This window comes from Mobula birostris, chromosome 11, assembly GCF_030028105.1.
Source record: "Mobula birostris isolate sMobBir1 chromosome 11, sMobBir1.hap1, whole genome shotgun sequence".
In the NCBI taxonomy this organism is placed as follows: domain Eukaryota; kingdom Metazoa; phylum Chordata; class Chondrichthyes; order Myliobatiformes; family Myliobatidae; genus Mobula; species Mobula birostris.
In genome coordinates this window covers 52,778,449-52,805,853 of record NC_092380.1, presented here as the reverse complement: position 1 = coordinate 52,805,853, position 27,405 = coordinate 52,778,449, and the positions used below count along the sequence as shown (strand labels likewise).

The window sequence follows — 27,405 nt, the reverse complement described above, 5'->3', positions numbered from 1 at the left end:
GTAACTTGAGGAGCAGTCCACTCAGGTACCGAGGCAGAGGCTGCAACCTCTCATTCTCCCTACACACAGGACACACCTCCTCTCCCTGGCTGCAGAAACAGCAGGTGGCCGGAAGAGTCCATAAACTGACCTAAATAATGCTCAGTGCATCACTCTCTCTCCTGCCCCCAGATTCACGATGTAAAAGGCAGGACTTCCAAATAAAGAGAATCCCACTGGAGACTACTGGGTGGAAAGAGCTAATTTCCCTGTGTATCAGTGCAACATTGAAGAGCCTACTGGGGCCTGGGAAATCTACCCTGCTTTGATTTAAGTGGGGCTTGTGACCTAACCAAGGCTTCCGAAACTATGCTTCACACCCATTTTGGATGCACAATGTCTGTTAACCGACAGCTTCAGCCCCTAGCCAGCACTCTCGTATCATTGCTGTCTTGTGATTTATTGCAAGAGGTGATACAAAGTGAATTCACTTGTTCAGCGTTTTCTCTTGTGAAGGTTGAACGTTTCTAATAGTGGGAAAGTCTAACCAGAGGGCACAGCCTCAGAATAGAAACCAAGTCAAAGTAGAGTTTGTTATCAAAGTGTGTATATGTTACCATATACTACCTAGAAATTCGTTTTCTTGCAGGCATTTACAGGAAAATAATGTATTACATAATTTACGACAAACTATACATAAACACTGTCAAATAACCGATGTACAAATATTTATATTTGCATTTGCACAGGTTGTTATCTTCTGCACTCTGGTTGATCTTTCATTGATCCTGTTTTTGTTACTGTCCTATAGATTTGCTGAATACGTCTGCAGAGAAATGAATCTCAGGGTTGTATATGGCAACATATATGTACTTTGATAATAACATTTACTGTGAACTTTGACAACCAACCAACCAACCAATCAATCGATCAATCAATAAATAAATCAATAAACCAATCAATCAATCAAGAAAGAAAGAATAATACTGAGAACATGAGTTGGGAAGACTCCTCGGAAGTTGTAGAATCAGTTTGGAGTTGTGTTGACCGGAGTTAATCGGTGCTGCTGCAGGAGCCTGCTGGATGCGGGCTGATAACTGTTCCTGAACGTGGTGTCTAAGGCTTCTGTAGCACCTGCCTGATGGAAGCAGCAGGAAGGGTGCACAATGATGATGGACGCTGCTCCTTTGTGGCAGTGCTCTGTGGTGGGGAGGGCTTTGCCTGTCATGCACTTGCTGCATCCACTATTCTCTGTAGGAGTTTGCCAGTACTGGGCACTGGCATTTCCATACCAAGCTGTAATGGAACCTGTCAGGATAAACTACTCTGTGCATCTATAGAAGCTTGTCAAAGTTTTTGGTGACAACAGCGAGGAGGAATTTCTTTAGACAGAGGGTGATGAACCTGTGAAGTTCATTCCGTCCCACAGTTGGTTGTGGAGGCCGAGTCATTGGGTATATTTAAAGCAGCAGAGATTGATAGGTTCTTGATTAGTAAGGACGTCAAAGGTTATGGGGAGAAGGCTGGAGAATGCAGTTGAGAGGGAAATTAAATCAGCTGTGATCGAATGACAACAAACTAGATGGGCTGAATGGTCTTGTTCTGCTTCTATGTCTTATGGGTTAATCAGCACTGGTTCCTGCCAGAAATTCCCCTGCCCCAAACTGCTTACACATGTGCTCCAAACAACCTGTTTATAGATTGACACCTTTCCACCTTAACCTGGTCCCATGTCTCTGGGCACGGAGTGTGGACAAAGCTACCTTGCCCATGTGCCTTTTGAAACTCACAACCCATCAGGACTGTGAGCTGTGAAAGAGGAGATGGGGGTGGGGGGGTCTGATTAGCAGACAGGAAGATACTGCAGGGGGGTAACTGTCAGACAGTCTGCACCTGTGACATTGCTTGAAAGTAACACTTTCGGCATCATCTTAGAAAAGAGGAGTCATGTGATTTTTCATGCCCAGCTCTGTGGCAAGGTGGTTCCATTTAACGCAGTGCTTGCAGGACCTACCTCAGAGTGTCTTGTCCATACTGCGCCATCCGCCGCCGCTGGGCTATGAACGTGCAGGAGCAATGTGTGGTTAAGTGCCTTGCTCAAGGACACAACATGCTGCTTTGGCTGAGGCTCGAACTAACAACCTTCAGATCACTAGTCCAACGCCTTAACCACTTGCCAACATGCCAACAGCCCCCTTCGCAAGTACCCTTGCAGGTGTGCAAAAGTGTTTTAGTGTAGACCTTAACTTACGAACAAGGTGACATGGAGATAAGTCAAAAAAAAATCAAGATAGTGGGTGAACTTGAAAGCACTTTTCCAGCTCTCGGAGTGCGTGACTGGGCCTGGGGCGATCCAATTCTCCATTCCTTTACTGGCAAATGGAACACTTGGTTCATAAGCGATCAGCACTGTTACCATAGCAGATAAAAGTTGAATGCAATGGATTATGTAGGTCCAACTCATGGTCCGTGGTAGAAGTCACACTGAGATACAACTTATCTTTAAACTCTGAGAGGAAGCAAGTTTGTTTATTGCACTTGCTACAGTCATGTTTCCAGCACTGATAATTTTTTTCTGCTTTGTGTTTTAATATAAAATCAGCTCAACGTTTCCATTAGGCCATGGGGCAGGTCCAGCTGACAGCTGACTGATTTTTAAATAAACTCCACACTCCTAAATATAGGAAAGAAAGGGTTTGCTTTTCAGATGTTCAGCGGTGATTTGGAAATATAAAGCAAGCTTTTCTTAACCTGCCTTTGCAAGTATTTTATCCTCAAATGTAGCTGCTGTAATGTTTCAGCAACTTTCTGACTTTGGGAATTAGCAACACGAAAGTTTGTCGGTACACTGTACAGGCATCTGCATTTGCCTGCTTAGTTTCACCAGCTTATTTGACTACATAAGCAGCTTCTGAGTGCCAACTCTGAACAAAGTGAAAGAGTTCTGTCAAAGCGAGAGGGTAAGGTTGGGTTCTGTGGTCTGCACTGAGCACTTCTTATGAGTCATTAGGGTTGTGTAAATGTACTGAGTGCAGCAGGAAAGACTGAGTTACTCTGCTGTCTTCATATAGGCTCAGCCACCCGTTTTACTTAACCTCATCAACCTGCACACACACGCAGACGTGAACCCATGCATATACACATGCACACGGAACCATGTGCACATATCCATAAACACGAGACACACATGCACGTGCAAACACAGCAGGCGCCTGCGGCTTCCCCCGATGTTTTCCTCACCACGCACTGTTTCCTCTTCCTATACCGAAGGGGTCCGGCCAGTAACCAGTGCAGCTTTGCTTATGCAATGGATTGCAGTTAATTGGGCAATCGGTTAATCGGGGTAGCCGCTTATTTGGGACAATGCTTAAAGAACACAAACTAATGGAGAAAATAGCTGGGATTCCCTTTGTTTATTTGGGACACTATGCCACTTAATTGGGGCAGAAGACTTGATGAACAGTTTCTAGCTGGCTTCAGACACATGCACGTCTGTGGACATTAGATATAACACCGTGTTTAGAAGTTTTTAAATAGCATCACTTGCATGTGATTGTGTTCAAAAAGCAGTGATTTTTGTCACTGATAGTTGGCGAGAAATAAGCAGTGAGATGATTAAGAACTGTTTCGCTCACCGTGCTTTCAAGCATTCAGACTTGGAGATGCCAGAAACAAATGGGAGTGAAAATAAGCAACACACATCAAAGTTGCTGGTGAACGCAGCAGGCCAGGCAGCATCTCTAGGAAGAGGTACAGTCGACGTTTTGGGCCGAGACCCTTCGTCAGGACTAACTGAAAGAAGAGCTAGTAAGAGATTTGAAAGTGAGAGGGGGAGGGGGAGATCTGAAATGATAGGAGAAGACAGGAGGGGGAGGGATGGAGCCAAGAACTGGACAGTTGATTGACAAAAGGGATATGAGAGGATTATGGGATGGGAGGCCTAGGGAGAAGGAAAAGGGGGAGGGGGGAAGCCCAGAGGATGGGCAAGGGGTATAGTGAGAGGGACATATATGGGAGTGAAAATAAAGTGATTTTGCTACTTCAACAAGTTAGGCACTACAAAGGATTTGAAGGTATTGACAACCATTGTGAATGTTTCAATGAAAATAAAGATTTGTGGGATGTAATCGTCGATAGCATTGTACAAAGGCAGTCCGTTATCTACACTTGGTGTCTGCGCTGATTTTGTTCATTTACAGTCAATCAAAAGAACATGCTGGTGTTCTGTTGTGAATTAATACACGAATTTTAGTGCTGTAGTAGTACTGATAGTGGTCTAATTTGTTCTGTATTTCATTTAAATACATACTTTGTCACTCAGTTGAATGGTAGTTGGTCTTTTTTTAATACCTTTTTAACTATTTCCATGAAATTTTGGCTAATTGGGACGGCTGCTTAATTGTGCCAAAATGTATTAGTCTCAATATGTTCCATTTAACCGGAATCTACTGTACTATGCTTTTTTTTCAATGCTTCTTGCCCGAACAACAGGAAGTGGGTGATCATAATCTTTAATAAAGTTTTACACCAGCATTGTTTTCTTTAACTAGCAAAATCATACAGAGCCAGAATATCCTCATGGCAGTTTGGTCCCTGTGATTTTAGCTCATCTTGGAACAGGCTGGCACTGTTGCTCCAGGAAAATGGGGGGAAGGAGGGACTGGGATCAGTGCTCTATCTGCTGATAGCTGTGGGGATATGACCAGGGCTGGGATGTTGTTGGACATCTTATGAGACTAAGATCAGTCTTGGGCTGTTGTCTTCCTGCACACAGGCAAGATTAAGGCAACAGCCCCTCCCCATGGAGATAGTAGTTTGTGTGAGTCAGGTTGAAGTGCATGCCAGTCTTCTTGGAAGCCTGTGGTTGGGCACGCGTTGCCTGGATTGAAACGCAAGAACAAACCCACATCCTTGCTTGCCTGCCACAATCTTCCTGTGCGATTAAAGCAAGGTTTCTCAGCATCTTCCTTTCCAGTAACTGAGAATTAAGAAAAAGAATGGCAGATACTGGAAATGTACATTGAGATCAGGAAGTACTGTGAAACACTCTGCAGGACAAGAGTGGTAATGCTCGGTTCGAATAACCTTCTGTGGGCCTTTCTAGTGCAGCTTGTCCAGCAAGAGTCCTTGACTTGAAGTGTTGACTCTGCTTCACCTTCCACAGCTGATTCCTGAACTGCTGAGTATTTCCAGTACAGCTCACCCTGAGCCTTTCAGTCCCTGCCTGAAGTAAGTCAGGCCTGGTGATGACAGGCCGCTCAGAATCTCCATCACGGAGAAGGCTAAATTAAAAGAAAGCCTTTTTCTCTTTCACGCCATGAGCTAAAACGAACAGGCTTTGAGCCTGTCTGTTGCAAGGTTACAGTGGCAGACAGATGCAAGGTGGATTGAGATATCAATGGTCTTTTACCTTTATTTCTTCCAGGGGGATTTTCCGCGTTTTCATCCTATTTCCCAGGCCTATGTGAGGGGAAGCCCACCGCTCTCCTACCAGTGAGCATCTCTCAGCCGTGCCTACCAGTCGCCAACATTGGTCCCACACGAATCCTTCCTCATTTGTACCTGGGCTCACAGAAAGACGTGCTGAATAAGGTATGTTGAGGGAATGAATGGGACTCCTGGGCAGGTGGCCTGTAAATTCTAGCATAATAAACACCAGAAAGTCTGCAGATGCTGGAAATTCAGAGTGACCCACACAAAATGCTGGAGGAACTCGGCAGGCCAGGCTGCATCTGTGGAAATGAATAAACAGTCGACATTTTGGGCTCAGACACTTCTTCGGGACTGAGAAGGAAGGGGGAAGAACCCTAGCATAACTTCCCTAAGCTGATATGCCTTTCCCCTAATAAGACACTGAGGAGATCTGAGAGAGGTACGAGAGACGGCAGACGCTGCAGCAACACACTGTTTGTTCGAGGAACTCAGCAGGTCGAGTAGCATCAGTGGGAGGAAAGAAATAGTCAACGTTTAGGGCTGAAACCCTGCTTAAATCTGACCTGTCGTCTCATTGTACTCTTTCTTCAAATTTTCACTAATGTTTTTTCAATGTGCTTTGAGAGATTCTGCAGAAGGTGCAATGTAAATACAGGTTGTCGAACAAAGTGAATCCATTCGGCCCATTGACCTTCTGCTGTCTCTTTCTGACTGTCCTCAGTGTGTTCCCGTTTCTCCCCCCCCCCCCACCTTATTGCTGTCGTTCAGGTTGTTGTTGGAAATCGGGTCAGAATCCAGGTACACTTCTGTTCACGACTGCCTATATAAGCTGGCTCAGTTCTGTACTCTGACCTGGCTGTTTAATATTACAACATGCTTCATTGCAGAAGTCGGGTTTTATCCACAGTAGCTCCCACTTGAGCAAATGTTCTTCTTCTTAAAGAGGTAGAGCATGGAAACAGGCCTTTCTGTCCATCATGTAGATGTTGACCATCAACCACTTACTGACACGGATCCTACACTAATCCCATTGCATTAAACACAGAGCATTGAACAGTGCAGTACAGAAATAGACCTTTGGTCTACATTGTGGGACCGAACTAATTAAATGTAATTAAGCACCCAACTAAACTAATCCCTTCTGCCTACACAATGTCCAGATCTGTTCATTCATTGCACGTTCATTAGAGATTCTTACGCACGTCCATTGTACTTGCGTTCCATCACTGGCCCTGGCAGCACAGTCTCAGCGCCCACCACTCTGCATGTGGAAAAATGTGTTCTGCACATCTCCTTTTAACTTTCACCTTAGGTGCGCGCCCTCTGGTATTAGACATTTTAACTCTGCGAGAAAGATATCAGCTGTCTGTCTATGCCTCTCATAATCTTATAAACTTATGTCTAATCTCCCCTGCTTTAAGCTTTGTCTTTCTGTTCAGGTAGGATGTCAATTATTTTGTTGGTTCTTTCTTTAATGCACCACCGAATTATTTACTTCCTTCTGCCTACTTGCAAATGGCTGATCACTTTACATGGTCGCATGGAATAGGTAACCATATATGGCATTTGTTTCCTTCTGCGCATGCACAATGTGTGACTCAAATAACCATTATGGTCTCGCACCTCATTGTAGGGGGCGGTATCATTTGCAGAGGCTAAAGAGATAATCTGTCTTAAACTTCATGATCGGTGGTTAGAGCAGGTTACGATTTCAGTTTCACCAAAGCTACGTTGATACTAAGTGGAGAGCAAGCACTCTTCAGACTGCCAAGCTGTTTAGCAAAACGCCTCAACGCTAGAACTGTTCTACAAGCACCAAACCCTTGCTTGACTGATTGTGAGAGGGCCCTTTCTATTAGATCCTTCTGCACATCAGTCTCACTCCCGTCTCACACTGCCCTTGAGGTGACTGCAGTGAGGACAAGACCAATGCCCAGCTCTCCGTGGGTAGTGCGTGTGGAAAAGGACGCAAGGGTCCTTCAGCAGTTCTGGAGGGAAGTGGCCAGTCGGCTTTTTGGGCCGAGACCTTTCATCAGTCCTGTCATTTTCCCTGACTGCAGAGTCCTCCAGTAATTGATGTGTATTGATCCAGATTTTTAGCATCTGTGGCCTCCCTTGTGTCCCCGAGAGTCCTTGTCAAGGTTCATCTGGAGAAGCTTGTAACAGTGATCTGCAGGCTGTTCCCGGAGTTCACACCAGTACAAACATCAAGTGCTGCTGGGAAATCATTAACTCAGTGAAAGATGCACTTTGTTCTACCTGAATTTCATATCCTATAAGTCAGTGATAATGATTCCGATTCTGATTCAGAAACCGTTGGTCCTTGAGTACAGCGAGATCTCCATTAGGGAGTGCTGCCGACGGGCACGTTCCAGGTTGTAGGAATGTGTGCTGAGGGGAGGGGAATGCACTGAAGCTTGGTGAAGCCAACATGAAGGCCTTGCAGACAAAGTCCACGATTTGGGGTCCTTCTGCCACTAGACATTGAGGGGCTAAGCCACACAAACACTCGACAATTGTATCAGCCTAGGAAGCCACATGAGTAACAGGGTGCTTAGGATAAACAAATGCCAATGAGCCAGTAACACTATGAATATATTATTGACTGAAGTGCAAAATTCTATTGGCTCTCTTTACATAGTGCTAAAAACATGAAGAATGTAAAGGGAGTCATGCAAGGCTTTTGGCATTTCTTGTGTAGAGTTTTATGAATGAAGTTTATTTTTGAAATTTAAAAAAAGTTTCACCCACACTCACAGGGTGTAGGATGGCAACTATGCCACTCCAAATTCCTGGAGCTCTTATTACATGATCTCCCACCCCAGACCACCAGTTAAAACACACAGCATCTATTTTAATCCTCCTCCAAAACTGTAATAGGTAACGAAAATGCTGTCCCTGCACCGTGCTGTCCCTGCTTCTGTGCCTCTGCTCCTGAGCTGGATGCAGCAGTGAACTTGCAGAGGGAGAGAGCGCCGTCAAAGTAATAATTCCTTCATGTAAGTTTCGTAATGTAATTCACCCAGACTGTTAAGGGTTAAATTTGCCATGTATGTTACGTGTTACGTTGGACGTTATTAAGTTTTGGAGGCGGGTTTTTTATTTTTTTAATATATATATATATATATATATATATATATATATATATATACATACATACACACACACACAACACTTCCATTTGTTTACTGTTGGAATAAAGTGTATGTTAGAAGTAATTACACACACATTGATTTTTGTTGACACTCCTACATTGGTGACCCAGACAACATGGAATTACAACTATAAAAAATTAATAGTCTATCGTTTCTCCATTGGTTGAACTTTCTATAGTCTTTCAGGTATGCCCCCAAATGTTTACCTGTGACATGGCTTGCTGCCTGTCTCACCCTTTCAGGGAGCAAGTCCCAACCCTCCACCACTCTTTTCCTGAGAAAATGGTTTCCTCACCTGCTGTCCAATTCCAACACTCCTCCTTGCAGGGACGAGGGTGTTATGCAACCCAAAGCAGTATTTATCTTTCAGAAATCTGTGGTAAAAATGGGAAATGTTGACACAGGCAGCAAGCCAGTCAGCATCTGAAAAGGGAAGGAGGCATTTTGGGTGGAGGGCTTTTATTAACACAGCCAGCAAGGAGCCTGGGTGTGTGTGATAAAATTCTAACAAGGGAAACTGCTTGAACCCAGTCATTCTGTGAGCAGACGAATTGACTGTCAGTGGTTTACTCTAGTGCAGTGTGGCAAAGATAAATGACCCAGCTTTTGAACTGACAGCTGATTTCACTGTTGGCATCCTAGTAATTTTCACCATCAAAATATATTCACTGTGATCTCGTTCTTAGTTGTAACGTTTAGAGAATTGTAATCAGGGAATTGCATGAATTGCTTCCACTGTGCTGTCATGATTGCCTGTTTAAAATCTAGACCTTAAAACAAGCCTTCAGACCCCAGTAATTGTAGCCGTCAAGTGCCAGCCTCCACTCTTCTGCCTGCCATCCTTCCCTAGCTGAACCCTTTGAACTTGCCACTTGATTGGCAGGCTGCCCAAGCATTCACTCTTTCCCTCTGTGCCATCTGCAAGATGAAGCAGTTAGCCAAAGCTTACTTGACAGCAAAGCCACTCCCTCCTCCAACTAAGAAATAATCAGAATCAAAATTAGGCTTATTATCACTGACATGTCATGAAATCTGTTGTTTTGTGACAACAGTACAATGAAAGACATAAAAAATTACTATAAGTTGCAATAAATAGTGCAAAACAGTAATATTGAGGTAGTGTTCATGGACTGTTTAGAAATCTAATGGTGGAGGGGAAGGTGATGTTCCAAAAACATAGAGTGTGTGTTTTCAGGCTCCTTTACCAGTAATGAGAAGAGGGCATGCCCTGGATAGCATGGGTCCTTAATGATAGTGCCACCTTTTTTGGTGGTGTCTTTTACAGAGGTTCTGGATTGTAGACATGGGCCTCCATCTTCAAGTTTCACTCTACGATCCCCAAAATCGTGCAACACAAAGGGAGTGCAGTCAGAGGGACGTGTCATAGCACAGTTCACCAGCAGCTCCTCAAGTGCATCACTCACAATACGCTGGAGGAACTCAGCAGGTCGGGCAGCATCCGTGGAAACGATCAGTCAACGTTTAGGGCCGGACTAATCGTTTCCATGGATGCTGCCCGATCTGCTGAGTTCCTCCAGCGTGTTGTGAGTGTTGCTTTGACCCCAGCATCTGCAGAGTTTTTTGTGTCCTCAAGTGCATCGAATGATGGACTTTAAATACTGGCATGTAACAGCAACAGTCACTACCCATAATCTACTTATCTGTTCCAGCAAGCGACGTGCTCAACTCCCTCTCTGAAATTCCTGCTAAGTTCTGAATGTAATCTGTTCATGGTAATAGAACCGTCGGCTTGTGTGTGTGGTGTCATCTCAACAGTTCCAGCAGCAGTTTTGAAAGATAGCATTTGTTTTAATACCTCTAAGTTGACCTGCGTTTCTGTCTTCATCGTAGGACCTGATGGTGCAGAATGGAATCACATATGTTCTCAACGCCAGCAACTCTTGTCCAAAGCCTGACTTCATCTCAGAGAGTCACTTCATGCGCATTCCAGTCAATGACAACTACTGTGAGAAGCTTCTGCCCTGGTTGGATGAGTCTGTCGATTTTATAGGTAGGTATCTGAAATCAGTATCTCATAGACGGTTGCTAGGTATGGTAAAACTAAGACTTCATTTCCACCACACGTTTTATAGGACTGTATCTTGTTTTTCATTTTCTGAGAAGTGGGATGTGGGAAATGCTAACACAGTTGTCCCTGACAAGGTGTTGGAGAAAATGCCTTTTTGAAATGGTGCAATGCATTTGGTAGAAGTACTGACACGGTGCTGAAGTGTGTCATTGAAGGAACGATGGGAGGGTGTTCAAAGTAAATTTATGATCAAAGTACATATATGCCACCATGCACAACCCTGAGGTTCCTATTCCTGCGAGCAATCACAGTAAATATGGAAAAGCAATAGAATCAATGAAATACCACACCCATTGGGGCAGATGACACCAATGTGCAGAAAAAAGACAGGAAACTGCAAATACAAAAAGAAAGAGAGGAAGAAAAGAAACAATAAATAAATAAATAAATAAACAAACAAACAAGCAAGCAATAAATATTGAAGAAGATTAGATGAGTCCTTGAAAGTGAGTACAGTTGAATGGGAACAGTTCAGTGATAGGTGAGTGAAGTTATCCCCTCCAGTCGAAGGACAATAACTGTTCCTGAACCTGGTGGTGCAGGTCCCGAGGCTCCTGTACCATCATCCTGAAGGCAGCAGTGAGAAGAGAGCATGACTTGAATGGGCACTTTCTGCCTGGTTGCTGCTCCAAGTAAGAGTGGGTCATTTAGTGAACCAGGTGCCCTTTCTATCTGACCTATGACCAGGGAGTCGGTGGCACAGTGAAGTGTGGCCATAGTGTCCTTTGGCTTCGCTTAGACTCTGATGAGGTGCTTTAGGACTCAACACATTATTAAGTCTTTCCTGGTCCCATGTGATGTGGGGTGGGATTGTAGAAAAGATGCACATTCATTTCAAGCTGTTCTTTTTCCTGTCTAGACAAAGCAAAGGTCTCCAACTGCCGAGTGCTTGTTCACTGCTTGGCTGGGATTTCACGATCAGCTACCGTTGCCATTGCCTACATCATGAAGAGCATGGGGCTGTCCTCAGACGATGCTTACAGGTAAACGATTCAAAACAACCACTGCAAGCTGCAGTAGGTTCCGGAAACGTACGTCGCTACCACATTGAATACTTCCTGCTTCATTTCCTACCTCCCAACCCCACGGAACACTTCACTCACTTCCAACCACCCCCAAGTGCTGTCTAAACTGCTGCTCAGCTACAAGCCTCTCAGTGTGATCACAGGAGAGTCTTGTCATTATTATCAACTAAATTGGAGATGCACCGACTTGGTTAATGATGAAGCATAATTGTAAGTGTGTCTCATGAAGCAATGGAACAGACAATGTGACATAATGGAAGGGTGGGGTCAGTGTGCATATGGGTATGTACATCTATGTGTATATTAGATGGAGTTTATTAGATACGTTTTCTGATTTTTCAAGATGTTTTTGAGGCTAGACGTTTGGGTCTGTATTCCTTGGCGTTTAGAAGAAAAGTTCCTTCTAAAGTTTCTTAATCGAATGTGTAAGATTGTAAGGGGTTTGACAGGGAAAATGTGGAGATGTTTTCACTAGTGAAAGAACCACAATCCAAAGGAACATAGTTACAAAGTAAAGGGCCAGTCATTCAAAACTGAGATGTACAGAGATCTCTTCTCTCGGAGGAAAATGAATCTCTGCAATTTTCTAACCCCAAACGGAGTTGAGGCCAGGTCATTGATGTCTTGAGATGAAGATAAATATTTGAAACATCGAGGAACTGGGGAAGCAGCACAGAAGAGGAGTTGAGGTCAGCACAGATCATGTCAATGATGGGGCAGGTTATGGGGAGAAGGCAGAAGAATGGTGTTGAGTGGGATAATAAATCAGCCATGATGGAATGGCAGAGCAGACTCGATGGGCCAAAGGCCTTAAAATCTTTGTGTTTCCTGTTGCAGATTCATCAAGGACCGGAGACCATCCATATCTCCCAACTTCAACTTCATGGGGCAGCTACTGGAGTATGAGAAGAACTTGAGACTTCTGAAGGTCCGCTCCCTGGCTCCCCTGAAGCCACCGGCAGATCGGCTGGAGGAGGAGGTTGACAAGGAGGCGTCCGACGGCTGCAGAGGCAGCTGGGACAGGACATGTCCCAGATCCTCCACCTCTGAGGCGGCGGGCCCCGGTGCACCCAAGGACGCAAGTCAGCAGTGCAGTGGCAATGCTGAGAGTGGCAGAGGGGACTGCAAGAATGCCTCGCACGCCGCCCTCCAGCAGAGCCTGAGCGGCCTGCACCTCTCCATGGAGCGCCTCCAAGACACCAACCGACTCAAACGCTCCTTCTCGCTGGACATCAAGTCCTCCTACCTGCCAAACCCTGCCCCTGGCGGCTGCGGGGCAGCCGCGACACGCGCTCCCGATGGCATCCCAAAGCTCTGCAAGCTGGAGGTGAGGGCGGGGAGCCCTGGCCAGGAGCCATGCAGCCCAACCCTGGAGAGCCCGGGGACCGACGCTGGCAGTGAGTCAAAAGCCCGGCAGAGGCGCAGACCAAAGCACAACGGCAGCCTCCCAAACCCGTCCGGTTCACCGGTGCACTCCCTGAGCTTGAACTTAACCAGGACCCTCGTCCCTTGCGCGGTCCACAAAGGCAGTGGCGCGGAAGGCAACTTGAAGCAGGCGCTGTTGCTGAGCATCCCCAGTGCCCAGCCGCTTCCCCTGGGAAGCAATGGGGTGAACCGGTGGGGGAAGCACACGGAACTGGGGCAGCCCCCTGCCGCGGCAAACCCCTCTGCCGGCAGCGGCGGCTCATGGTACTTTGGCACAGATCAGCCGCCCGCAAGCAAAGGGGCAAGTGGCGCCGGGCTCTTCGGTGGCTCTGCCCCCTCGTACCCGCCCTTCGGCTGCGGCTCCGCCCCGGGCGGCTGCGAGCCGTACGGGCCGGTGCGGCTGCGGGAGAAGGCAGCCGAGCAGCGGGACGCCCGGCGCAGCTGGCACGAGGAAGGCACCATCGAGAAGCAGTTCAAGAGGAGGAGCTGCCAGATGGAGTTCGAGGACGGCATGTCGGAGAGCAGGTCGAGGGAAGACCTGGGCAAGATCGGCAAGCAGTCCAGCTTCTCCGGTAGCATGGAGATCATCGAGGTGTCGTGATGGTACGGGAAATGGCTGTTTTGAAATGGTGAAAGGGGAGCATCTGTGGTTATTTGTCACCTGAAATCAGGCACTGCTTGAAGCCGCAGACTCTGTTTTTTGTAAAAGCAGGTGGAAGTGCGGCAACTATTGTCTCTGATGATAATGAGAGTGGGTTAACACATCACTTGAAACTTGTCTTGAACATTTTTAGAAAAGCTAATTTATTTCTCCAAACACATTCTGGCAATGGTAAAAAAGGAAATGCGGGAACTGGCCACCCCAGTTTAACATTGTACAGTGCGGTATTTAAGTACTTCAAGCAATACTCAAGAAAAGAAAGTCTGTTTTTATCTTATTAATTATATATTTTGTGTTGATGTTTCCACATCGTACCTTGGTCTGCGCAGGACTGCTACCTGAGAAGGTCATTTATTGCACTTTGTCCTTCCTTGTGTGTGACTGAGCCCATTAAAATGCAGACTGCAGCACTAAGGCTGGAAAAGTACCTTCTATGAGATAATCTGTATGAACCAATTGCAAATGGATGCAGACATTAATATAATGTAAATAGTGGTGTATCTATTATTATGGCTGATTTAAATGTTTTTAAATAGTTTAAAGATATCCTGGCTGCTTGATGCAAATACCTCAGGTTTGAATAAACAGAAAAATTAAAAAGGCTTTTTCTTTTACTACCCTCCCCATCTTGTTTGTGAAATGTACACAAGCTTCAATCACGATACAGAGGGAAAAAAAAAATCATCTCAGGTTTTTTAAACTGATTAACTGAGGCAGATTGCGGTGATATCCATGAAGGGGGAGGTCAAGTGCTGGTGATCAGTGGACATCCAGGCAACCTACAGGCCGAGCGCTAGTTGCATGTGCCCATTGCATTTGGGACAAATGTAAGGAGCTCATTGCATCACACACCAATCACATGTTGGGAGGCCAAGATGTGGGGCTCCCCCACAGCAACGGTGCTCTTTCAGAAGCCGCATGTTAAGTCTGTCCACCTTGCTCCGGTGCTCATCTCCTTCCCACCATCTCTGGGTCCTGGGCAGGGAAAGCTGACCATGAATGGGCAAAAGAAACAGATCATCTCTGGCCTGGGCTGTCAGCAGGAGAATCTGGTGGTGTCCATTTAACTTGCTCTTGACTGAGCAATGCTGATCAGATGCTTGGTGACTGTTTGCTCGAGGCCCAAGCAATAAACATTGATGAGATAGCTATCTGTCCCACTGTGTAGAAAAAAGCATCATAGTTATTTTTATCATTGATTTTCTTGAGTTAAAAATCAATCGGCTTTCTCTTCATTTCGATTTGTTCTGTAGGTGAGGGTGTGATCAGTGTAGCCAGCATTACTAGTTCATCCCTGAGAAGGTGTGGGTAGGACTTTTCTTTCTGAATTGCCACGGGATGGCAGTTTTGACACAAATGAACACTTGCCAGAGTGCTTCAGAGGGCATTGAAGTCAGTCCCATTGGTGTGGGACTGGAGGATGCAAAGGCTAGACAGATAGGACAAGGAAGAACATGAGTCAATGAGTTTGGTTTGTAAAAGCTTCTCAGTCACTGTTCTTACTAAATTATTTACAGAATTTAAAAACAAACTGAACAGAGAGATGTTTGATCCTTCATTCTCTGAAATTTCCTCTCAAGATTTCTGCACCATTTCTTGTCTTCAAGGCAAATCAAAGACCGCTCCCTCCAACACTGCCTTTGTGACTGTTCTTTCTGCAGTGCACCCTACAGATCCCTGCGCCCTAAGCCCACTGCTCTGTAAAACGCTCATGACCATGTGATCCCATGGATTTGCTGACTCTCTAAATGTTAGGAAACATGATTGTAATCACGGTTGGACTGGGATGAATTGTACCCTCCCCCCCACAGTTTGAGGGATAGACCTTCCCACAGCTGTTACTGACGTTGCTGATCCTGTCATCCCACTGAGCATTTTTGGTCAGATCTGACAAATTTTTCACAACTCCCCTTCATGGGAATCCACGTAACAGAGATCTGATCACCAACTTTGCTAAGCTGCATTTCCTCAGCCCCAGCAGTCAGTTAGGGAATGCTGTTCTGATTCAGCAGGACATTCCAATAAACTCAGATTATGTTGGAAATGCTTAGATGGTCAGGCAGCGAGCGTGGAGAAAGGAAAAGGGTTAACAATACGGGTGGATGATTAGAACCATTTCATTTGAATACAGTCAACCTGAATCACAAACTCTACTTCTCTCTTGACTGCCATTCTGATTAGCTAGGTATTTGTTTGCCTCAAACTTCCATCATTGGCAGGTTTTTGCTTTTTGGTTACAATAGAATCAGATAGATTCTAGTTCAATAAGTTATAATCTGCCAGATGCAAATTTGTAAAATTTACCTTGACGCTTCACATCAAAGGGACACTGCGATAATACCTCGCAGTGCAGACTAATCTGGACCACGTTTGCTTGATCTGCACCAGTTACAAGTCAAAAGGGAAGCAAAGGTTGTGGGTGGAGGGGTTGAGAGTCAATCTGAGGCAATCCCCAGGGTGTTTTCTACTGGCAAGCTAATGAAACTCTAGGAGCTGAAATTTCTAGATGTCAGGTTCGGGAGGAGGAGAAGGAGGGAGATTCACAATCAAATGGGATGAAGAAAATGCCAACTGGCATCACCCACTTTTCCCAGCATATCTACAATTTAGGCTGATACTAATGAGGACACATTACCATGGTTAGACAGTGTCCCACCAATAGACCTGCTGCTTTGCACTACTTAGGCCTGGAAAACAGATACCTAATGTGGTTGGAGACCATTTCTCAGTTCTGCTTTTTAATGCTGTTGGACATCACCACATGAGCCACAGTAGAGCTTCTGCCTGAGACCACAGGGCCTTCCTCTGGGTGCTCCCATTTCTTCCCACATCCCAGAAACACGCAATTTGGTTGGTTAGTTGCCCCTAGTGCAAAATCTATAAGAGGTGGATGATAATGCGGGACGAATAAAATGGGGTTGATTTGAACAGGTGTTCAACTGTCAGCGGCCATCGATGGTCTTGGCTCTGTGCTGTGTGACTCTATCGATGACCCATTAAGGAGAGTTGTGGTTATGAGTCCTGTCAGTGAACAGCAGCACTCTATTCTAGCCACCTATAGTTTGGACATTACAAAGATGTCCTTTCTACATCTTGTTGGAAGTACTGAGGTCACGATAGGTGTTCAAAGAATCATTATACTGGTGCACCTTTTAGTGTTCCTGCCCGATCTATTGTGGAAGCTCAGGTCTCCAAGCACTACCATAACTAAAGCTACTGCGCCGTCAAGGTTATTACTCAGAAGTAAATGTTGTTCATTACTACAAAAGAGTTTTATATTGTTGTTAAGTTTTCATGGCATTTCTTGTGCATTCTGAGTGAACCTCACGAGGGTCCAGTGATTCTTGGATCAGCTTGTCTCACTGTGTGGACAACCTGCCCCATGCTAACCTGCACTTTCACCAGGATTCCAGACCTGGGCGCAGAGTGGAAACTCAGTAAGTGCTGGCGTACAAGGGGAATAGTAGTGGCGCATTTGAAGTCTCCTGACAGCCATCAAAAACTATTAGGGATTTACAGCACCTCGAAAGTCCTGAATAGATACAACAGGAAAACTTTAAATTATCTGTTACCCTCCTAGCATCCACCCTCAGTGAATCCACAGTGGTAGGGAAATGGCCCCTGATCACCCACAATCTAATCGAGTCACAGGCCAGCTTTGGGGCATGAGAATGGGGTGAAAAGTGCCACCGATAATGGTCCTTTTACTTTGGACCTGGGAACTGAACCCTCTGGTCCAATCATAGCAGTATCTCTGTTTTCCTTAAGTACTAACTATTTAACTGCAGATCGAGCATTATTACAAGGGCCTTTCTCCTGAAAGCATAATTTGAGAAACCTCAAAATGATCCCTGTTTGGAAAGCTTACTTGTGGCCATTGTTTCAGACTAGTAAAAAAAATATACAAAACGCTTAAAAGAGGATTTTCATTTTAAGGTCCACCATGTATCTTCTGTGTACATTACTGGAAGTACAGTGGAAAGGGAAACTTTTATCTTAATTGGAATGTTACTCCTTTAACACTTGAGAATGTGTAGCTTTGTTGCCAATCCAGGAAATGCGCTGTACTCTTCTAAATAACCCTGATTATATCTCTCCGTTTGGAATGTACTTCTTTATCCTCTGGACTCTTCTACGGCATCTCTGTTTTCAAAGCCAAGCCTCCCATTTTGTCAGTGTTGCAAGTGCAACGTCAAATCCAATAGAAAGCCACCTGAGGATACCCTGTGGGATTTCTTGCTCTCAACACCCTGCTTGTCCTTGTCTATGAAAAGGGGTATCAGTCACACCAGGCAACTAGATTCTTTTCCATGATGGAGATGCTTTGAGTGATGTGTCAACTTCATTTGGGGAGAGAATGCCCTCTTTGGTTTGGAGCCTTGATCCAAGCCCCTCTGCTAGATTATAAATTCCCTAACATATCCACAGCCACTATCCCCTCCTGCTCACCACCCCAGAGCATAACTGGCTTTTATTTATATGCACCCATTTCCTCTCATAATAAGCTATAAACAGAGATACAAATCAGAAATATAAATAGTGTAGATTAAATATTTATTATAATGACATTTGATGCTTTTCCTTTGTTTGTCCCATTTTGTTTTGACCTTAGTTCAACCCAGGCTATTTATTATATTCCTTATTTTTGGTCTGTTTGTTGTGTATTGTAGCCTTTCTCTTGTGTGATTAATGCATCATTTTTGCTGGTCTTTTACATTGTGAAGTATTTGATATTATTACCAAGTGTAATGAAGAAACTTTAATTTCTGTTACTAGCCCTATTTATTGAATGCTGTATTATGGTGCTTTTTTGTAATTGGACAGTGGTGTTATAAATAAATGGATAGACATTTTAACTATGGTTTTCTTCATGTTGATTGGGAGTTATTCAAAGGGACCAGAAAGGTTCAGCTGTTTGCTTCAGGGGCGTTGAAAGCTTTTGTTCAAATAAACCTACTTTTCCACCCTTGGAATCTGATGTAGTCATTTCAGTTTTGGGATTTGGAAGTTATTCGGACAGTGGGCCTTAGGAGATCTTTGGGTATCAGGGGCTAAAGTGGGTATTTTAACTTTCTGGGAGTCAGAGGCTAATTAAACTAGTAACAGTGGGGAGGATTTAGGTAGCTTTATAAACAGTGCACTGTATTCAAGTATAGGCCTAATAACATTCCAAGTGCATGGTCTACACCAAGACATGATGGAGGTTTCACGGTCAGGGCTGCATTCTAGCTTCTGATTTGAACTAAACTAAATGCCAGATTTTATTACAGATACTTCAAAGAGTTAATTTAGCAACAGATTGCCATCTAAATTGTCAGAATTCTACATGTGTAACAACAAGAATACAAACTTTATAGCCATAAATGCCAGAACTGACATAGGCATTTTTTTGGCATGTTCGCATACTTTGTTATACAGCTGCCTTTAAGTTAATTCATGCCTAGAATCTGTATCTTCCAACTTCTAAGACCAATGCTTTTCATTTTAGATGCATTAAGCACGGAAATCAGCCCTTCAGCTCATCACTTCCATAATGGCCAACGTACATATCCGTGCCAGTCCTATTTGCCCGCATTTTGGTCCATATCCTTCTGAACCTTTGCTATCCATCCATCTGTCAAAATATCTTTTAAACATTGAATGGGCATTGAACCCATGAACACTATTTCACTACATTTTTAAAATTTTTACTTTTGCACTACATATTTAACTATTTTACATATATATGTATATATAAATATATATATACTTACTGTAATTCATATTTTTTCTATTATTGTATATTGTACTGCTCCTGCAAAGACAACTCATTTCACAACATATGCCGGTAATGTTAAACCTGATTCTGAAACGTTGCAGTTGTACTGCCTCTACTTCTTCCATTGGCAGATTGTTCCTCATTCCTACCATGTCTAAAAAGCATATCTCTTTTAAATCTTTTCTCTCTCACTTTAAACCTATCCCCACTATTTTCAAGCTCACCTATCTTGGGAAAAGGAATGCAGCCACCTACCTTATCCATGTGCCTTATGATTTTATTAACCTCAATAAAGTCATCCTTCACTACAGGGAAAACAGTCCAAGACTATCCAGTCCCTGCTTCTAACTCAAGCCCTCCAGTCCATCCTCGTGAATCTTTTAGAACATAGACAGTACAGGAGCAGGTCCTTTGGCCCACAATATTGTGCCGAACCAGCTAAAAAATAAATCAAAAACCACCAAAAAAACTAATCCTTCCTGCAACACAATGTATATATCCCTCCATCTTCCTCACATTCATGTGCCTATCTAAACATCTCTAATGTATAGGCAAATACCACCATACCAGACAACGCATTCCAGGCATCCATCACCCTCTGAGTAGAAAACTTGCCCCTCACATCCCCTTTGAACCTACCCCCTCTCACTTTCAATGCATGCCCTCTGGTATTAGACATCTCTACCCTGGAGAACAGATACTCCCTGTCTACTCTATCAATGCCTCTCATAATCTTATGAACATCTATCATCTCCCCTCAGCCTCCACCATTCCAGAAAAAACAGCCCAGGTTTGTCCTGCCTCTCGTGGTAGCATCCCCTAAACCAGGCAATGTGCTGGGAAGCCTCTTCTACATCCTCTCCAAAGCCTCAACATCCTTCCTATAGCGGGGCAACCAGAACTACATGCAATACCTGTACTCCAGATGTGGTTCTTCTTGTTTAATCACATCCTTTCTAAAGTGTGGTGACCCGAACAACGCAAAATATTCCCAAGTACAGCCTCATGAATGATTTGTACAACTATAACTTGAAGTCCCAAATCCTATACTCAACGCCTTGGCCGTGAGGGCAAGCATATCTTTTGCTTTCGTCACCACTCTGTTTACCTGTGTTGCCACTTTCAGGGAAGTACGCAAATGCACTCAATGGTCTTGCTGCTCAGTAAAACTCTGTGTGTTTCCTGGCCTAGCTTAAAATACATCAGTTAACACTTGCCATTCTTTTACCATTCCCTTCCCTTACCGTTCCAATTTTTACTTTCATAGGAGGTTAAGGAGGTTAAGGAGGTTCAGCTTGTCACCGAACACTCCAACAGGCTTTTACAGGTGTACTGTTGAAAGTATCCTCTGGGTGCATCGTGGTCCAATGCTGCAATTCAAATGCACAGGAACGCAAGAAGCTACAGAGAGTAGTGCACTCTCCCAAAGTGTCACAAGCACCTCCCTCTCCATCATCAGTAGTATCTGCAGGAGGCATGGCCTTGAGAAAGCAGCATCTATCAAAGATCCTCATCATCTGTGCTGTGTCGTCTTCTCACGGCAGCCATCAGGCAGGAGGTAGAAAAGTCTGAAGTCCCACACCACCAATTTCAGGAACAGCTACTTCCCTTCAATCATTTGATTCTTGAAGCAACTGGCAAAACCCGAATCATTAGAATTTGGCAACACCGTGACCACTTTGATCACTTTGCACTAAAATGAATGTTATTGTTCTAATTACTTTCTTTCTAATGAACACTGTGTATAATTTATATTTATGTTTTTCTCGTGGATGCTGCTTATCTGATGTCACGTCCCTGTGATGTTGCTAAAAGTAAGTTTTTTATTGCACCTGTGCATTTATGTACTTGTGCTTGTGACAATAAATTTGACCATTTCCTCAGTTGATCCAGATCTCGTTGTAACATTAAAAGACCTCTTTCACTGACCATTATTTTTTGTGTGATCTAAAAACTTACCAATCTACATTCTCTTCCTTATCAGTAATGGTATGATGGGCAATAAAGTAGCCAGCATTGATCCCTACAGCACAGAGCTGATTATAGGTTTCCAGCCCAAAATGCAATCCTCCAGTGTCACCTTTGGACAGGCGACCAAGAGGATTGATGAGGGCAGGGCAGTGGACATTGTCTACATTGACTTTAGCAAGGCACTTGACAAGGTTCTATGTGGTAGACTGATGCTGATGGTTAAAGTCCATGGAATCCAAGGTGAGCTAACCCAGTGGTTCTCAGCATAGGCCATATTGCCCCCCAGGGGGCCATGCCAGATTTTGTGGGGAGTACAAATAAAAAACAGGAAACGGGGGGCCACAGGAGTTTCTGAATGGGAACAGGATAGTATTGTAACTTTTCTAAGTGATAAGCAGCTTGGCAAAAAAATTATCACTGCTGAGTCTGACAAATTTTATCTGTCAGATATATTTGAAAAACAATTTATTGTAACAGACATTTACAAGGAACATCTGCAACCTCAGGGGCTATTACAGCTTTCCTTGGAAAACTTTTCAGCAGAATTACTGGGCAATTTCCTTTATTAGACACTTTTAAAATAGAATAGCAAGATGATAATCTGATTGTATATCTTGATCATTTGAAACAACTGCACACTGATATGGAATTTTGGTTCAGCACCCTGCTGGAGATGCATTTTCCAGATTGGGTGATGGATCCATTTGGGGTGAACGTGAATGATGTTGACACCACATTGCAAGAACGTCTTATTGAGCACCAGAGTGATACAACAGCTCAAGCAAAATTCAAATGCACCAAGCAAAATTTCTGGATACTAGTGATATTTAAATTAAGTTTTCACAGCTCTGGGAGAAAGCAAAGTTGTTTTTAATTAAATATCCCACCACTTATCTAGTTGAATGTGATTTTAGTCAAGCTCCTCACCTGCTATCAAAAGCTCATAACCAAGTTGCAACCAGATATTGAAAAACTCACGTTTGCATTATTCATAAGGATCTCACCAAATACCCAACTTTTTTGTTGCTGGTTGAAAGAGCGTAACATATATTACAAATAAAGTATTCTATTCAGAACTTTGAAGTAGTTCTATTTTTCATATACACTTGTAATATTATCTTTAACATATAATAATACCTATAACCTGTTAAAGCATAAATATTAGAATAATTAGTACAGTTGACCAATAAACTTTAGAAACTAATGGAGACTATGGAAGGTAAATGAAAGTTACAAGTGGGCCAAGAGCAGAAAATGGTTAAGAACCACTGAGTTAGCTGATTTGATACAGATTTGCCTTGGTAGCAGGAAGCAGAGTGCGGCAGTGGGGGTTTGCTTTTCTGTTCGTTCAAAAACACAGTCAGATCTGTGAGACATGATTTTCCATAAGCAAGATCATACTGACTGTCCCTAATTACTCCATCCCTTTCCAAATGCAAATAAACCCAGCCTTTCAGAATCCCTTCCAATAGTATTCCATTATTGATGTACTGGCCCATAGCTCTGCGCCTTGTTCTTGCAACCCCTCCAACTAAAGGCACAACGTTAGTCATTATCCAGTCATCTGCTACTTCACTTGTAGCTAACAAAGGGACAAAAAATCTCTGCCAGGGCCCCAACAATCTCTCCCTTGCTTCCCACAATGGGGATGTATCAGATCAGGCCCAGGGATTTGTCCATCTTTATGTATGTCACGGTCACTAATACCTTCTCCTTTGCAATGTTGATGTGCTTCAGGATGTCGCTATTGCCTTTCCTGAACTCTCGAAGTTCCATGCCCATGGTAAGTTGGACAAGTAGTATTTAATGAGGACCTCATCCATCTCTGATGGCTCCACACATAGACTGCCATACTAAATGGGAACCCACCTTTCCCTATTTACCATTTTGGTCTTAATATACCGTACTTATAAGATCTTTACCTGACATGCTGTGCTCCTCCAGCATTTTGCGTGTGTTGTTCTGGATTTCCAACATTTGCAGAATCTCTTGTGTTTATACCTTTACATTTTCTGCCAACAAGATCTCACCTCCCCTTTCTGCCCTCCTGATTTCCTTCCTTCCTGCATTCCTTATGCTATTTATAGGACTTGCTGGATCCCAGCTGCTTATACCAAACATATGCCTCCTCTTTCTTGGTCAGACCCTTAACATCCCTTGTCAATTATGATTCCCAAATCCTGCCAGCCTTTCCTTTCACCATAACAGGAAGATTGTAGCCCTGAACTCTCCCTATCTCACTTCTCAATACCTCAGATTTGCCAGATGTTCCTTCATCTGCAAACAGCCTCTCCCAATTAACCTTTGCAAGTTCTTCTCTCATGCCATCCATTAAAATTAGTCTTGTGCCAAGTTAGTGCTTGTAAATTTATAGAGATTCTTTGAGACATACTGCATAGAAACAAGCCCTATAATATTGATTCCACTCAAGATGCCTATCTAATATCATCACATTTGCTTGTTTTTGGCTCTTATTTCTCTCAATCTCCCTTACAGGTTATCTGTCCAAATGCTTTATAATTGTAACTGAACCTGCCTCCAGCACCTCATCTGGCAGATCATTCCACATATCCGGCACCTTCTCTGTGAAAAGCCTACCCCGCAGAACCTTTCATGGACCTGAAGGCTATTGGCAAAGAAGAAGACCCTTTAACACACCAAGCCTGTACCAGCCCTTCTAGCCCAGCTGTTCCAATAATAGTTATTTTGCCTCTGAGGAAAAAAAAACTCAACAGTATTGATCTTCTGGAAGACCAGAATGGTCGTCCGTGTGGACCCAAACCAAATGGGGGATATCTCAAATGAATTTTTTGCATCAGTATTTACTCAGGAGACAGACACAGTGTCCATAGAAGTGAGGCAAAGTGGCATCACTTCATGGACCCTATATAGATTACAGAGGAGGAGATCCTTGCTACCCTGAGACAAATCAAGGTGGATGAATCCGCAGGTTGCTTCAGGCCCTAAGGGAGGCTAGTGCAGAAATTGCCAGGGCCCTAGCAGAGATATTTAAATCATCCTTCGTGACAGGAGAAGTACCGGAGGATTGGAGGTAAGCCAATGTTATTCTACTGTTTAAAAAAGGCTCTAAACATAAACCAGGAAATTATAGGCCAGTGAGTCTGACATCAGTTGTGTGAAAGTTATTGGAAGATATTCTAAGGGACTGGATATGTAAGTATCTGGATAGACATGGACTGATTAAGGATAGTCCTCATGTGTGGTAGGTCATATCTAACCAATCTTACAGAGTTCTTTGAGGAAGTGCATAAAAGCAAGGCAGTGGATGTTGTCTACATGGACTTTAATAAGGCACTCATGGAGGTCTCGCATGGGAGGCTGGTCAAGAAGGTTTAGTCGCTCAGCATTCATTCAGGATGAGGCAGTAAATTGGATTAGACGTTGGCTTTGAGGGAGAAGCCAGAGAGTGGTAGTAGAGGGTTGCCTCTCTGACTGGAGGCCTGTGACTAGTACTGGCACTAGGTCCTTTGCTGTTTGTCATCTACTGCATATCAATGCACTTAATTGGATTAGCAAATTTGCAGATAACAACATGATTGAGGATGTAGTGGACGGTGAGGAAGGCTATCATGGCTTGCAGAGGGATCTGCATCAGCTGTAAAACTGGACTGCAAAATAGCAGATGGAATTTAATGCAGAGAACTGCGAGGTTAGATTAGATTAGATTATGAGGACACGCAATCCTCTTTTATTGTCATTTAGTAAAGCATGCATAAAGAAATGATACAATATTCCTCTGGTGTGATATCACAGAAACACAGGATAGACCAAGACTGAAAAACTGACAAAAACCACATAATTATAACATATAGTTACAACAGTGCAAGCAATACTATAACTTGATGAAGAACAGGCCATGGGTACGGTAAAAAAAAGTTCCAAGTCTCTCGAAAGTCCCACATCTCAGGCAGACGGGAGAAGGAAAAAAACTCTCCCTGCCATGCCCGACCACAGTCCGACTCTGAGTCGTCCGAAAACTTCGAGCCTCCGACCAGCTCTCCAACACCGAGCACCAAGCACCATCTCTGCCAAGCGCTTCGACTCCAGCCTCGGCTGGCAGCAGCAGGCAAAGCCAAGGACTTTGGGGCCTTCCCTCCAGAGATTCTCGATTGCATAGTAAACAGCGGCAGCGAACTGGGCGTTTCAGAAGTTTCTCCAGATATTCCTCCGTGCTTCTCACGTCTGTCTCCATCAAATCAGAATTGTGCACGGCATCCTACTTACAAATACAATATCATTACATCGGAGAGCTGTACGCGCTGTGTCGCGCCGCCATCTTCTCCTCCCGCCGAATGGCTGATGGAATTTAATGCGGAGAACTGCGAGGTTTTGCATTGCGGTAGGAACAACCAGGGTAGATCTTACATAGTGAACCGTAGGAGTGTGGTAGAACAAAAGATGTGGGAATACAGGTCTATAATTCATTGAACATGGTGCCACAAGTAAATAGGGCAATAAAGGAAACTTTCGGCACATTGGCCTTCATAAATCAATGTATTGAGTACTGGAGATGGGATGTTATGTTGAAGCTGTGTAAGACTTCAGTGAACATTAACTTGGAGTATTGTGTGTAGTTTTGGTCACCTACCTACTGGAAAGATCTAAACAAACTTGAAAGAGCGCAGAGAAAATTTACAAGGATGTTGTTGGGTCTGGAGAACCTGAGTTATAAGGAAAGATTGAATAGGTTCAGGCTATATTCTTTAGAACATAAAAGGTTGAGAGGAGATTTGATAGAGGTATACAAAATTATGAGAGGTATAGATAGGGACAATGAAAGCAGGCTTTATTCCACTGAGGTTGGTTGGAACTACAACCAGAGGTCGTGGGTTAAGGGTGAAAGGTGAGATGCTTAAGGGGAACATGAGAGTAACTTTCTTCACTCAAGAGGGTCATGAAAGTGTGGATTGAGCTGCCAGCACAAGTGCTCAATTATAAGGGTTAAGAGAAGTTTGGATAGGCACATTGATAGTAGGGGTATGGAGGGCTATGGGGCTGGTGCAAGTTGTTGGGAGTAGGCAGTTTAAATGGTTTCAGCATGGACTAGATGGGCAGAAAGGCCTTTTTTGCCCTGTACTGTCTCTATGTCTATGACTCTATTGGCACATTTCGGAAATCCACATTAATAACCATAATCTTGAGAAAAGGTTTTTTAAAAAATTATTTAACACAGAATTCTAAGAGACTTTTACCAAACATCCGCGCTAGTTGTCCAAAGGCATGAATGCCATGAAAGGCTGGGTAGGTGAAGGATATTTGCTGCTATGTGATTCTGTCTGAGGCACACAAACCACTTAAGCTGCATTCCCAGATTTCGTGATGCCACCTAATCTTCTTACTGTTCTGTAACTCCCTTGTACTTGAATATAATTCTGCAGATTACTTTGATTCACTTAAAACAATAAAAAGCAGACACTGCTTGTCAAAGTAAATGACTAACCGTGAATGGCGACACATATTGTGCAGTAACATCAGAGCTCGAGGAATGAAGGAAGATAATAGTACAAGGGGTGATTGATAAGTTCGTGGCCTAAGGTAGAAGGAGTCTATTTTAGAAAACCTAGCACATTTATTTTTCAACATAGTCCCCTCCTACATGTACACACTTAGTCCAGTGGTCATGGAGCATACGGATCCCTTCTTTATATCGGCATCTTGGACCTCCAGAAAGTGGTCCACAACAGGGGTGATTGATAAGTTCGTGGCCTAAGGTAGAAGGAGATTTGTTAATAAGTTCAAACTTTCTGCATTTTCACTCAAAGAGCTGAACTACATATGCATATAACGAGGGCTGTATAACTGATCTCCTTCTACCTTAGGCCACAAACTTATCAATTACCCCACGTATCTAATAATCTTCTTCCTCTTTATTCTTAACATGTTCTCCA

The 27,405-nt window shown here is 43.8% G+C and overlaps 1 protein-coding gene across 2 annotated transcripts in view; it reads left to right on the top strand.

The window, feature by feature from the left end:
- The window catches only part of LOC140205082 (dual specificity protein phosphatase 8-like), a 293,888-nt gene extending 275,173 nt beyond the window's left edge, over nucleotides 1–18,715 (top strand). For both annotated transcript variants that reach the window (XM_072272246.1, XM_072272247.1), the window contains 4 exons: nucleotides 5,405–5,571; nucleotides 10,419–10,578; nucleotides 11,516–11,639; nucleotides 12,519–18,715. In XM_072272246.1, coding sequence (XP_072128347.1) covers nucleotides 5,405–5,571; nucleotides 10,419–10,578; nucleotides 11,516–11,639; nucleotides 12,519–13,707 — 1,640 coding nt within the window. In that variant the 3' untranslated portion in view covers nucleotides 13,708–18,715. The remainder of the gene's footprint in view (nucleotides 1–5,404; nucleotides 5,572–10,418; nucleotides 10,579–11,515; nucleotides 11,640–12,518) is intronic.
- Nucleotides 18,716–27,405: the final 8,690 nt, after the last annotated feature.